General features: G+C 38.0%; 1 protein-coding gene across 2 annotated transcripts in view; it reads right to left on the reverse strand.

The window, feature by feature from the left end:
• The window catches only part of DENND6A (DENN domain containing 6A), a 56,194-nt gene that overhangs the window by 8,052 nt on the left and 33,006 nt on the right, over window positions 1-15,136 (reverse strand). For both annotated transcript variants that reach the window (XM_026501084.4, XM_026501083.4), the window contains exons 10-12: window positions 13,094-13,216; window positions 12,469-12,564; window positions 10,008-10,102 (exon numbers count right to left, since the gene is read on the reverse strand). In XM_026501084.4, coding sequence (XP_026356869.1) covers window positions 10,008-10,102; window positions 12,469-12,564; window positions 13,094-13,216 — 314 coding nt within the window. The remainder of the gene's footprint in view (window positions 1-10,007; window positions 10,103-12,468; window positions 12,565-13,093; window positions 13,217-15,136) is intronic.

Here is a 15,136-nt window from a genome sequence, read left to right on the forward strand (position 1 = left end):
CTTGCACTGCCACCAGGTGGTGACACTGTGAGTCACAACCACAGACCTGAGCCATAGATGCAGGTCAGCTGGGGACAATTTGCACAGCATATGCTGTGGTTCTGGTCTTGGGGTCAAGAGAAGCTACAATCTGAACAACCCTCTAATCAGCAGAAATATGCCTCAAGATAAGCACTTAAAAGTGTCATAAGCACACTAAACAGAGTTTTCCTTTTCCTTTCTCTGTCCTCCCTCTCTGTCCTCCCTCTCTCTGCCTAAGAGTAAGAGGACCTAAGAACTAAAAGACAATCTAGAGATTATCTAATTCAAGGCTCTCAACTGACAACACATTTTTGTTTCCATTGCTCTATACATCTAACTGCTAACTACAGTTATCTCTGGGGGTGGAACTGTAGGAACACAGAGCATTTTCACTTGTAATCTCATATTGTTAAAAAATTTTAAGAGCATGTACTATGATAAAGCAGGTATTTCTGTAAACTCTCTACTTTGAAATAATTTCAATCTTGTAGAAAAGCTGCAGAATAATAAAGATGATACTCTAATTTTATCAACTGCCCGAATAATAACTTTAAACAGACCCTTGTTAAAGAAGTCACTATTATCATGTACACACAAACTAATATTTTCATTGATTCGGTAAGTATTAGTAAATGCAAGATACTGGCAATAAAAAAAAAATAAAACAACTAGTTCCTGTAGTTCCTAGTTCTCAACTAGTTCAACTAGTTCCTGGGAAGACAAATAGAGATACATGACAATATAGAAGGATATGTGCTGGGATAAAATTATGAACAAGATGCTATATGGAAACACAAGAATGTCTTGGGCAAAGAGGAGTGAAACAATTATTGAGATTTTCTAAAGGAAGTGATCTGTCAGCAGTCTTATCAGAGAAATAAAAAGTTATCCAGGAAAAAAAGACCTTTTAGGCAGAGTTAAGTCCAGAAGCATGAAGAGCATGTTGCCTAAGGAGTCATACATAATGGTAAGGAGAGTAACAGCCACCATTTACTCAATCCTTATCTGTGCCAGTCCTGGTCTAAGAATACTGCATGAATAATCGCATTGAATCTTCACAACGAAGTAGGTTTTATCATGTCCATCTCACAGATGAAGGAACTAAGGCATGGGATAAAATTGACCTGGTATGTACCAACACTGGCTCTTTTCTACCATCATCTGCTCTGATTGGTCAACGTCCCATTCAGACAGGTTGTTAGCTCTAGAGAACAACTTGTCCAAGGACACACAGATAACATGCTTGAACCAGGATATGAAATAAGGTGGTCTAACTCCTGAGCCATCACCCTTATCCACTACACTACAAAGGCAGGAATGGAGGGTATGTTAAGAGGGGCAAGAGATAAAGCTAAAGAGGTATTCAAAGGTCAGATCAAGAGGAACTATAAAGATGTCCAACATCTCAGTGACTGAGAGACTGAAAGCATGCGCATGGGGGGTTAATGGATGCGGAGTGAGCTGACAGGATCAAATCTGCATTTAACACACTCACTGACACCAGTGGTGATGGCGTTAGCCACAACCACAGGCCTGAGCCACAGATGGATAGGATTCCTGAGCAGGTCTGCTGGGTTGCACAAAGGAGTTTGAGGTGAAAGAGAAAAGCCCAGAGGATAAAACAGAAGCACTGTGGAGTACTGCTCCTGGGTAGACACAGAACCTGAAGCAAGACGTGTGCAGCAAGGAAAGAGGAGACAGGAGCTACTAGAGCTCTGTGGGGGAGATAAAACCAAGAGGCTGTGGGGATAGACTGAGAGAAGAGCAAAGTCCAGAAACACTCAGGTTTCCAGAATTTTTTAAGATATTTTATTTATTTATTTATTTATTTATTTATTTATTTATGAGAGAGAGAGAGAGAGAAAGAAAGGAAAAGCATGTGCGTGCTCAAGCAGGGGGAGGGACACAGGGAGAGAGGGGGAGAGAATCTCAAACAGACTCCCTGATGAGCTCAGATCCCAACTCGGGGCTCGATCTCATAACCCTGAGATCATGACCTGAGTCTAAACCAAGAATGAGGCGCTTAACCAAATGAGCCACCCAGGTGCCCCTCAGAATGTTTTTGATTCATTAGCTGATAGTTTTTACTTTGTCAATGTATTCTCTCTTCCCATGTACTAATTCTTAGGAGACGTCTCTCATCTTGAATCTTGTGGCTGTGCTTTACAGAGTTCAGAGTAGCTTCTCACCACAAGATCTGTAAAACTTTTGTCCTCTTATTAAGTACAGAATTAATACATATTTAACTATACAGATGCTAAATTCAAGTCAATTATCTGCTTCTGACTCCAAGAATCCAAATAGCATGTGTAAAACCACAATGGCTTGAATAAGTCTATTTCTGTACTTATTTTCATTTCTTTCTGCTCCAAGTCACAAAAGACTTGGAACTGTTCTAACCACCAATACTGTTTATTAACACATTGTTTTCTGAAATTCACTGTGCAAAAAAGAACCAAGTATCAGAAGGGAGAAGAGTTCGGCAGTAGGTTTCACATATTCTTTATATTCAATAAGTTCTGGGTAATAATGAAGATACGCTGCAACCATGTCTGTCTTTTTAAAAACGGAAAGGACAAAAATAAACCCATGCAGCTATTTTCACTCACACAATTCCCCTCTGATTTACTGGACCTCATCAGGTGTAAGATGCATACTGATCTCTAACCCTAGTCATCATCATTCTTACACTGTAGTATGAATAGATATAAAGAAAATAATCATGAAGATACATTGCCTATTACAAGAAAAAAATTTTAATGAATATTTGTCAGATGGCTTTAAAAAAAAAAAAACAAGTGTCTGCAATGAACCCAAGTCCCATCATTACAGATATTTATTTTAATTAAAAATACTTATTCAGGAGAGCCCGGGTGGCTCAGTTGGGTTGAACATCTGCCTACAGTTCAGGTCATGGTCCCAGGGTCCTGGGATCGAGCCCCAGGACAGACTCCCTGCTTAGCGGGGAAGCTGCATCTCCCTTTCCCTCTGCTGCTCTTCCTCTGCTGCTCCCCCTGCTTGTGCTCTCTCCAACCCCCTCAAAAAAATAAATAAAATCTTTAAAAAAATACTTATTCAATGTCTGTTATGTACAATGCACGTTAGAGAGGGATTTAACATTACTAAATTAATATTCATCACTACTGCACCTCTGTATATGGACATTAGAATCTTCCACATTAGGCCAAATATTTTGGTGAAATCACCAAACCCAATTTCTAGTCAGAAAGTATCAGTTAATAATTTGATCCAATATACACTAATAGAATTAGTTTCGCTTTGAGGAATATGGTTAAGTACCATCATCTTAACATTACATTTCTCCATTTAATAGAATTTGGGTTAACTAAAACTAGGTACAATCCAGAAGAAATAATCCTTTTATATCAGGAGGAATGATCCCTCCTGGGTTCAAATTAAATGTATGTTTCTGGTAAAGTTATGAATCTATTTTGCTGTGCCTTCCCTGCTGGTCCTGCAGAAGATACTGTTTCTGCAGTTTTACTGACTCTCTCAGACAGTCCTGAATTTTCAAAAACAGAATCCTAAGAAGGGATGTTGTGTTTCATAACTTGTGCAGCATATGCAGTGGTCCTGGCCTTGAGATCAGTGGGCAGAAAAATGCCCCAAGATATATACCCAACACTCATAAATTAAAAGATAAATGGATTTTCATGAATATGAAGCCAAAAGCAGAGGCAATAAAAGAAAATACAGATAAACTGGACTTTATCAAAACTTAAAACTTTTGTGCATGGAAAGACACTATCAATGAGAGAATAACAAGACAACTCATGGAATGGGAGGAAATATTTATAAAGCATTTATCTGATAAGGGATTGGAATCCAGAATACATAAAGAACTCTTACATCTCAACAATAACAAAACAACCTGATTAAAAGACAGGTAAAGGACTTGGAAAGATAATTCTCCAAAGAAGTTATTCAGATGGCCAATAAACACAAGGAAAGAAGCTCAACATTACTAATCATTAGGGAAATGCAAATCCAAATCACAATAAGATACCACGTCACACCCATTAGAAGGGCTACCATCAAAAAAACACTAAAAAATAAGTGTTGGCAAGGATGTGGAGAAATTGATACCCTCGTGCACTGTTGGTGGGAATGGAAAATAAAAACAGTATGGCAGTTCCTCAAAAAATTAAACACAAATGGCTACATGGTCCAGCAATCCCCTTCAAAAGAAGTGAAAGCAGGGACTCAAAGAGGTACCTGTATACCCATGTTCACAGAACTATTATTTGCAATAGCTCAAAGGTGGAAACAACCCAAGTGTCCACTGACAAATAAATGGATAAATAAAATGTGGTACATGCATACAACGGCATATTATTAAGTCTTAAAAAGGAAGGAAATTCTGACATGTTACAACATGAATGAGCCTTGAGGACATTATGCTAAGCAAAATAAGCCAGTCACAAAAGGACAAGTAAAGTAGAATTCCACTTATATGAAATACCTGAGTAGTCAAATTCATATTGACAGGTAGTAGATAGTTGCTAAGGGCTGGGGCGGGGTGAGTGGAGAAAGAAGTGGATGGGAAGTTATTGTTTAACGGGTAAAGAGTTTCAATTTTGCAAGATGAAAAGAGCACCGAGTGGATGGTGGTGATTATAGTGCAACAATGTGAATGCACTTAATGCCACTGAACTGTACATTTAAAAAATGGCTAAGATGGTAAATTTCATGTTATGTGCGTTTTACCGCAATTTTTTAAAAAGATTTTATTTTATTTAATTGTCAGAGACAGAGCACATGCAGTGGGGAGCAGCAGGCAGAGAGAGAAGCAGACTCCCCACCAAGCAGGGAGCCTGATGTAGGACTTGATGCCAGGACCCTAGGATCATGCCCTGAGCCGAAGGCAGATGCTCAACCGACTGAGCCACACAGGCGCCCCACTATATTTTTTTTTAAAAAAGGAATGAACTTCTTTTGCATGATACAACATAAATGAACCTTGAAAACAGTGAGATACGCCAGACACCAAAGGGCAAATATTACATGATTCCACTTACATGAAATATGTAGAAGAGTCAACTTTATAGAAACAGAAATTAGAACAGAAGTTACCAGGGACTGGGGGGGTGCAATAATTGGGGAGCTATTGTTTAATGGGTTTTGGATTTGGGTGAACTAATTCCAAATTCTTCTGTTTGGGATGACGAAGAAGTTCCAGAACTGCATAGTGATGATGGTTGCACCTTATGAATATAGTCAATGCCACTATGTTATTTTTTTTAACTTTTCATTTAAAATTCTATTTAATTAACATATAGTGTATTATTATTTCCAGTGGTAGAATTTAGTGATTCGTCAATTGCATATAACACCCAGTACTCACTACATCAAGTGCCCTCCTTAACGCCCATCACCCAGTTACCCCATCTCTCCACCCACCACCCCCTGGATGAACTAAATCCAAATCCTTCTGTTTGGGATTATGAAGAAGTTCTGGAAATGGACAGTAGGGACGGTTGCACATTATGAATATACTTAATGCCACTGTATTATTTTTAAGTGAATTAGGTACTTAAAACTAGTTAAAATGGTAAATTTCAGGTTATGTACATTTTACCACAGTAAAAACAACTTTTAAGATAAGTGGGGAAAAGTATCATAAACACACTAAACTTAATGAAATTTTGCACTTCTGTTAAGAATTGTGCTCACATAAGACCTGCCAGTCCCAGAAACAGTCAGACACTAAAGTCTTGCCCCAAATCATCAAATCACCCCTGGTGCCTTTGTTCACAACATATTTTCTCCATTAACTGAACAAAGACCAAACTGAAGACACTAACAACCTCTAGCATTCACTCCTCAGTGACCACTAAGAATCTATAAAGCATAATGTTTCCATAGAGCACTTTCCAGCAGAAAAAATGATACCCGATGAAGTGGTCCAAATAAGCTGGTGATGGAAATAATCAGAGAGAACACAGCAGCTTGTCTCTAAAGTAGCTGCTTAAAATAAGGTCTAATTAATATTCAATATCTGCCCTTATCCCCACTTTGAAAAAGCAATTCAAGAATTGTCCCCTCCCCTCCCTTGGTCCTAGGCCTTACTTTTAAATGGTAACTTCACTTGCTTGAAGAGGCTTCTCAGAGTACAAGAATATTAGCTAGCAAGACATTACAAGAAAAGAAACTACAGACTGACATCCTTCATGGATACAGATGCAAAAATGCTCAACAAAAAATAATAGCAAATCAAATCTAGCAACATATAAAAAGGATTATATACCATGGCCAAATGGGATTTATCCAAGGAATATAAGGTAGGTTTAACATCCCAAATCCAATTACTATGCCATATTAATAATGGACAAAAACCACATGACAATCTCCATAGACACAGAAAAAACATTTAACAAAATTCAACACCAATTCATGATAATCCTTCTCAAAAACTAGAAATAGAAAGGCACTTCCTCAATCTAATGAATGACATCTATGAAAAACCTGTATCTAATAACATCATAATTAGACTTGTATATTGAAAACCACAAGGTCACCTGGGTGGCTCAGTCGGTTAAGCATCTGCCTTCAGCTCAGGTCCTGATCCCAGGATCTTGGGAACGAGCCCCGCAATCAGCTCCCTCTCCTTCTGCTGCTCCCCCTGCTTGTACTCTCTCACTCTCTCTCAAATAAAAGAACAAACACCTTTAAAAAGAAAACTACAAAGCATTGCTGAGAAAAATTAAAGAAGACCTAAACAGAAGACATCTCAAGTTCCTGGATTAGAAGACACCAAAAAAACCCCCAAATTTACCGCATATTAAAACAATCCTTATCAACATCCCAGCTAGCTGCTGCAGAAATTAACAAAGTGATCCTAAAATGTATATGGAAATGCAAAACACCCAAAATAGCCAAAACAATTTTGGAAAAGGACAATATTAGAAGACTTACACTTCCTGATTTCAAAACTTACTATAAACCTACAGTAATCAAGACATTGCATTAGTATTGATTTTCCACAGAGGTACCAATGAAATTCAATAGAAAAAAAGATAGTCTTCAACAAATAGTGCTAAGGCAACTGAACAGTAACATACAAAAAAGATTGTTTTGGACCCTTAACCCACAAAAAATAACTGAAGTGATTCATAGACCTAAATGTAGGTGCCAACATAATAAAACTTTTAGGAGAAAATCTTTGTGACCCTGGGTTAGGCAATGAGTTCTTAGATACAATATCAAAAGGCTAATCTGTAAAAGAAAAAAAAAAAAACTGATAAACTAGACTTCATCAAAATTAAGCACATTTTTGTAGATATCAGAAGTGAGGGGTGAAGGGCGGGGGAAATGGATGAAAGTGGTCAAAAGGAACAAACTTTTAGTTATAAGATAAATTAAGTACTAGGGATATAATGCAGATACTTGATGACAACCTGATGACTATAGTTAACACTGCTGTATACTATTGTATTTGAAAACTGTTAAGAGAGTAAATCCTAAAAGTTCTCATCACAAGGAAACATTATTTTCCTGTTATTTTTCTGGTATCTGTATGAGGTGATAGATACTAACTAAACTTACTATCATTTCACAATATATGTAAGTCCATTGTGCTGTACACCCTAAACTTACAGTGCTGTTTGTCAAGTATATCTCAGTTAAACTTGGGAGAAAAAAACACTTTTGCACTTCAAAAGATACCATTAAGAACAAAAAAAGAAACCAAATACTGTGAGAAAATATTTGTGAATCATATATCTAAAAACAGACTTGTATCCAAAATACATAAAGATCTCTTACAACGAAATAGTAAGACAAGTAACCTAACTAAAAATTGGCAAAAGATTTCAATCAACATTTCATCCGAGAAGATCTATGAGCAACTAACAAGTAGATGAAAAGATGCTCAACATCATAATTCACTAGGGCAAAGCAAATGAAAACCACTACTTCAAACCCACTAAACGGCTATAATGAAAAACACGGACAGTATCAAATGCTGGCGGCAGGGATGTGAAGAAACAGGAACCCTCATAGACTGCTGGTAAGAATGTAAAATGAGGGGCGCCTGGCTGGCTCAGTCAGAAGAGTGTGCAACTCTTGATCTCGGGGTATGGGTTCAAGCCCCATGCTAGGTATAGAGAATATTATATTAAGTGAAATAAGCCAGTCAGGGAAAGATATCATGTGATTTCACTCATATGTGGAATTTAAGAAACAAAACAAATGAGCATGGGGGAGGAAAAAAGAGAGAGGCAAACCAAGAAACAGACTCTTAACTACAGAGAACCAATTAATGGTCACCAGAGAGGGGGTGGTGAAATAGGTGATGGGGAAGAGGGAGTGCACTTGTGATGAGCACTGGGTGATGTATAGAAGTGCTGAATCACTCTACTGTACACCTGAAACTAGTAGTACACTGTATCTTAACTAACTGAAATTTAAATAAAAACTTAAAAACAAATAAATAAAGTTCAAAAAAAATTTTTTTAATGTAAAAATGGTGGGCCACTTTTGAAAACAGTTTGGCACTTTCTTATAAACATACTACTTTACCAATGATTTCATGCAAAAGTTCCTCTACTTAAAGCCGCAACAAAGGCCTTTTTCATTGGAAAAAGATAATAAACAGTAGTCAACTACATTACAATTAATCAAATAGTCTAGATTAATAGGACAAAACCATGACAATAAATGTCAATATTAAATTAAGATTTTAAAAACTGTTTCTTATCTTCTCATAGCTAAGACTCTGGTGACTGCTGTGTTCTAAATTATCATTAAATCAGAGAGGACACAGTGAAATGGCAGGTGACTATGACACTTACAGAATGCCATGAGTCAGGAACCGTTTAATCTCTCAGCAGACAAAGAATTTGAGGCTTAAAGAGGCTGTTCTGCCTAAGAACACAGAGACATGACAGCCAAGGTGAAGCTATTTGCTCTTTCCTCTATTTCTTAAGGCTTCTAAGGATTTTGGTATAAGATTGAGTCTAATGTTTGTAAATAATTTGATTTAAACTGTTATTGCTTGGGGTGCCTGGGTGGCTCAGTTGGTTGAACGTCAGCCTTTGGCTCTGGAGTCCTGGGATCAAGACCCACATTGGACTCCCTGTCTCCCTCTGCCCCTCACCCTGCCCATGCTCTCTCTCTCTCTCGCTCTCTTTCTCAAATAAATAAATAAATAAATAAAATCTTTAAAAAAAATTGTTATTGCTTGAGTCTAACATATCTATCTAGATTTATGTATATACCAGGAAGGGTATCTCATAAATTATTAAATAATATTTGAAATATACCTGTGTATACCAAAAGAAGTCTTTAAAAGTAACACATCACAAAGTTATTTAAAAATATTTTCAGCATCTCAAGTCTTACTATTTCAGTAGAAAATTCAGGAACGTGCAGTGAGGAATGTCAGAGATACCATTAAATCGTCATCTAAGTTAACAAAACTTCCAACCTCTGAATTAATCTACTAATTTAAAAACATTTATTAAATAGTTACTATGAGAAAAATACTATTTATCTTTTCCTCAAGGAAAGCCTAACCTTTGACCACTTCCTTAATCAATACCACTGCCACAGAAATGTACAATACTTGTTTTGAGACCTAGCAGAGAATTTTGTGCCAAACTGAGTAATTCCAACTTCTACAAGGTTTTATTCAAGCAGTGTTGGACATCCCTGTTTAATCGGGCTTATCCATATACAAAAAGTTGCTCAAAATTTTGAGGTTTCATTGTGTTATAATTCATTCTGTGTTTACAACACTAGAAGTGCATTTTTTGATAGAAGGACATGATGGGTTACACATATAAGAATCTGTATATTTTAGTGGGAAGTTAGGCTCTTCTCCAAAAGCCCTTATTCAGATTGCCTCCAAAAAGGTTACCATCAACATAATTAAAAAGTAATCAAGAGATGAAAACAAAGGGGAAGAAATGAACCTTCTCAGCCAACTCACATACTAAAAACAGAACAATGAATTTATACTTTACCTGCAGGTTTAAGGTCTCCTATTCGAATAATGTGTGGCCAGTGCTGGAGTGTTTTCGCAAAAAAAGGGTTGGTTACTCCTAATATGACTGAAGGCCTACATAAAAACAAAACAGAAACAAAGTGAGGAAAAGACAAATGTTCCAGTGAAGAACAGTTTATAATTTCTTTAGACTGAACAATAGATTATCTTTCCCTTCACTCAATGTGTTAATGTATCAACTATATGCCAGGCACCACGTTTAGCACTAGGCATGTAAAGATGAAAAGAACGGTCTTTTCAAAAGTATACAGAAAGAAAGGCATACATACCCGATTACAATGCCAAAATTAGGAAACAGAGAAGGTGACATAAAACATACGATAATTACAAAGGAGAAACTATGTCTACCAAGGGATTTAAAGAAAGCTTCACCAGGGGTGCCTAGGTGGCTCAGTCGGTTAAGTATCTGACTCTTCATTTCAGCTCAGGTCATGATCTTGGGGTCGAGACTAAGCCCCATGTAGGGCTCTGCACTCAGCAGGGAGTCTGCTTGAAGATTACCCTCTCCCTCTGCCCCTCCTCAACTTGCATGTGCACACATACTCTCTCTCTCCCTAAAATAAATAAATAAACTCTAAAAGCAAAGAAAAAAACAAAGACAGCTTCACCAAAGAGATGACATTTGCACAAAGATATGAAAGATGAATAGAAGTCCTTTGGCAAGCGGATAAGGGAGGTAAAGGTGATGCAGGAGAACAAATAGTACGAGCAAAGCAAAGAAGTGAGATTGTGAAGTGCCTGAAGAACTACAAAGAGCTCAGCATTCCTACAGCAAAAAGCAAGAGGGATGAAGAGTCAGAAATGAAAATAGATGGGCAGATGCTGGCCAGATTATTAAGTGCCAAGTTAATATGCTAAGAAGTTTAAAAACCTTGTAGGCAAATGGAAGGTACTAGAGAACCAAGTGGAAGGATGCCACATGAATGAGAATGTAGGAAGATCACTCTAGGGGGAATTTGGAAGATGCCCTACAAAGAGCGGAAGGGGTTTGGGAAAAAGCAATAACAGATATGACAAAGACTGGAGACAGTAAGACTGGGAAGAGACTTTTGGAAAGCAGATAACAAATGTCATTATGAGAGAGATTTTATGGTGTTGACTTGACAGAATTTGGGAAAACCTGATGTGGGACATGTTAAGAAGGAGAAATTTATGACAATTTAGATTTTTGATAACTAAGTAAAAAGTAGTACCATTCATGAAAAGAAGCATGGGTTAAGGGAAGAAAACAAGGAAACAGAAAGAATTCAGTTTGTATACATTTAGTTTCAGGTGCCATTAAGATGTCCAGGTGGTAAAGCAGTAAAAACCAACAACAAAACCCTGGACATATAGGTCTGCATCTTGCAAAGATCTGGGCTAGGCAGATAAATTTCAGTCATCAGTAAATGGGTCTTAACAGAGGCTGTGGGTACAGATAAGATTGTTCAGAAAGAATTATCAGTCTGAAATCAGATCCCAGAACACAGGACTGAAGAACACCAACATTTAAGGTGCTGGCACAGACAGGCCTCTCTGCACCAGAGACTGAGATGCATCACCAGACAGCCAGATGAGAGTGGCATCAAGGATTAAAATGCTTTCAAGCTCAGGCACCCGGTGGCTCAGTCAGTCAAGTGTCTGCCTTCAGCTCAGGTCATGATCCCCCTTTCTGGAATTGAGTCCCGCATCAGGCTCCCTGCTCAACGGGGATTGTGCTTCTCCTGTTGCCCCTCCTGCCACTGATGGGTTTTCTCTCTCTCTCAAAAATAAATAAATAAAATCTTTTAAAAAATGCTTTCAAGCTCAATAGCTTAAATGCTGTAAGAAAGGAAGGCAGGGAAAACAGGGCAATAATGCGCCTATGGGGTCAGGCAATGAGAGGGTCTTGATGACTCTGGCCAAAAATGACTTCATTGGAAATGGAGAAATCAAGCTGCAACGGACTGGGAAGCAACCAGAAAACCAAGAAGTAGAGACAGTAAATGGAGATTTGTTGTTGTTGTTGTTGTTATCCTAGAATTTTAGCTCTGAAAAAAAGGTGAGCAATACAGCAGGAGCTAAAAGGGAAAGGGTAAGATAATTTTTTCCCCTTTGACATATTGGGAAGAAATTTCATGTTTCCATGACAATTCAATGAAGAGGAAGAAGGAAAAGTTACAGAGCAACAAGAGATAACTGATGCTATAAGAGGCCCTGAAGTAAGGCAAGAAAACAGAACTCAAAGTATAGTCGGATGGCTATTAATGACAATACAGCTTCCATTGATAAATAAAATCATTAAAAAAAATCAGATTGACAATTGAAATGCAGAAGTATTACAAGCAGCTCCTCAAACCTTCCTTTATAAAATCAAGATACCAGTAAGTTCAAGGTTTAATTTTGCATAATTTGGTTATACAGATAATACTTGGTCAATAAAAGTTATTTTGTTTACTCACGGGGCTTGAGTACGAGTAGTATATTCTTTGAATTCACTGTCATGAATAGTGAAATAAGGTCGGAAGTCACTGAAGTACTTTAATGGAGAAATACAGCTGCGGAGCAAGAAGAACATTTAAAACAAAGGATACAAAAAATCAAAGGCCCTACTCAATAACTATAAAACATCAATACACACAGTATACCCACAATGGGATAATTTATTTATTTATTTTCAGTAAACAACAAACTCATTTTAGGAAACCAGAAAAACAAGTGGAAATGCATAATAATGTGGAATGGTGTATTGAAAGAACACTGGACTTGGGGCAGAAGATGGGGTGAAGTTCTAGCACTCTAATTTCCTAGTTGTATGTCTTTTATGAGACACTGACCACTCATGCAACTAATATTTGTCAGATGCCAACTTTGTTTAAGTGAATGAATATTTGTTGCTCAGAAAAACCAAAACACGGTTCCAGCCTGCATGGAGCCTGAATTAATTTTCTCATCCATGAAACAGTACTATAATGAGCACAGCCTTCTTACAAGGAAGGGGGTTGTGTGGATCAATGCAATGTGTGCACAAACATATCAGATGGAAAAACAGGGCAACTATCACCATCAGGAACCAAATATACTCACTTAACAAGTGCCAGTACAGTCTCTGAGGACTCTGATGGTGATGGTGCCATGACCACGAGGGGCTCCCCCAACAGGACCAGCTCCCAAAGCATCTGACTATGAAGGAAAACTGGGCAGAAACACCTGAAAGGTATTTATACAGTAGAACTGTTATTTATCCAACTCTGTTTTTTTAAGTTTTTAATTATTCTAAAAACTTCATACTGATATAAAGCCTTCCAGCTATTTGTATCTCATTGTGACATACAAATTCATTTAGAACATGGTGATGCATAAGTCCCTTTTATCCACATAAAAACATACCAATTTGACTCATTCCAATTTCCAGAAAATTAAATGCAATATACTGACACATAAAAAATGGCTAACATATAATAAAACCATAAAATAATTATTAAAATTTACCATATGGTAGACCTATTTCATCAATATTGCTTTCTTACATTTGAATTTCTATTCTAAATATTTTGAAGAAAACAAGAAAAATTAATTTTCCAGAGGATGTTTACTGGATGTACTTAATTTAAAAGCTAATGCTTTCAGGGCACCTGGGTGGCTCAATCAGTTAAGTGTCTGACTTTGGCTCAGGTCATGATCTCAGGGTCCTGGGATCAAGCCCCACATCGGGCTCCCTGCTCAGTGGGGAATCTGCTTCTCCCTCTCTCACTGCCCCTTCCCCTGCTCATGCTCTCTTTCAAATAAATAAAATCTTTAAAAAAATAACAAATAAAAGCTAATGCTTTCAATATTAAAAAATGACGAAAACAAATCACAAGGGGGAGATATAATGCCAAACAACAGAATGATTCTTGGCAGAGCCTTCCCTTACAGAAATGCTCCATATTTTTATAGTAGCCCTGGAATTAGGTGGAAGCCTATCAGGACACAAGTCTGGTACATTACTTAGCCTCAAACATTTGGTAACATACTTATTTAGTAATTTCCTTCTGTTAGGGTAACGATTATTCCTAGATTAGAGAATATCTTCTTAAAAAATCATAACCAATCTATCTAGTTGAAAACATATACACACACAAGAAAGAGAAAGGAAAGAAGGAAGGAAGGAAGGAAGGAAGGAAGGAAGGAAGGAAGGAAGGAAGGAAGGAAGGGACACTTAAGTACAAAAATATAAAACAGATTTGTCAAATGGAAATTAGGGAAAGTTAATTTTAACTATTCAAAAGCAAGAAAACAAATGTGAAGGAAGTGCAAGAAAAAAAAAAACCCAAACAGTTCAAGGATAAGCCCAAGGAGCTCTTCCTCCTCTTTCCTTCCTAAACAAGTCAATCCTAAAGCAGAACACGGTGCATGGTAGGCATCTCTGCCAGAAGGGAAAGAAGACATGTTGGCTCAGAGAGGGGTGGGAGGGCCTGTGTGAGACATCCACGTGGAGGAGCTGCCTTCCTGGGGGGCTGCTGGAACCCAAATGTGGTGAAGAAATGTACATGTGTAGAGGTGATCTGGTTTGGGGTGACAGAGGCCAAGAAGTATGAGAGGCCTGGAGGGGCAGCCTGGTGTGGAGTGTCAGAACCAGCGTGTGTTGAAGCTGTCTGTGGTGCGACAGAAGAGCAGGGGAGGTAGGGTGTTCGCATGGAGATGGCCTGGAAAGAGGTGTAGGAGCACAGTAGGGTAAGGAGGGCGTTCCTGTGGGGGTTAGTCTAGCATTGGGAACCAGAGCACAAGCAAGGTGAGGATGGCATCCATATGGAGAGAGGGCCTAATGTACAATATAGAAACCTAAATGGGGTAGGAGAGTAACCACATGGGGGTCAATCTAGCATGGAGTGGAGCCTGAGAAGGTTAATGAAGGTATCCATGAAGGACAGCTGGGTATGGAGTGTCAAAGCCCAAAAGGAGTAAGAAAGTCATCTGCACAGAGGAAAGGGTTTAAGCAGAGATGAAGACTGGTTATTAACAGGAACTGATCAAATTAATTAATTAATTAAGGATAATGGGAGGTAGTTTCTCAGAAAGGGAAAAGAAATACAAATATAGCAAGGGAGAAAACTAAAATGAACCCTGTCTTGTAGGACTGGAATTGGG

Source organism: Ursus arctos, unplaced genomic scaffold (genome assembly GCF_023065955.2).
Source record: "Ursus arctos isolate Adak ecotype North America unplaced genomic scaffold, UrsArc2.0 scaffold_14, whole genome shotgun sequence".
Classification (NCBI taxonomy): Eukaryota; Metazoa; Chordata; class Mammalia; order Carnivora; family Ursidae; genus Ursus; species Ursus arctos.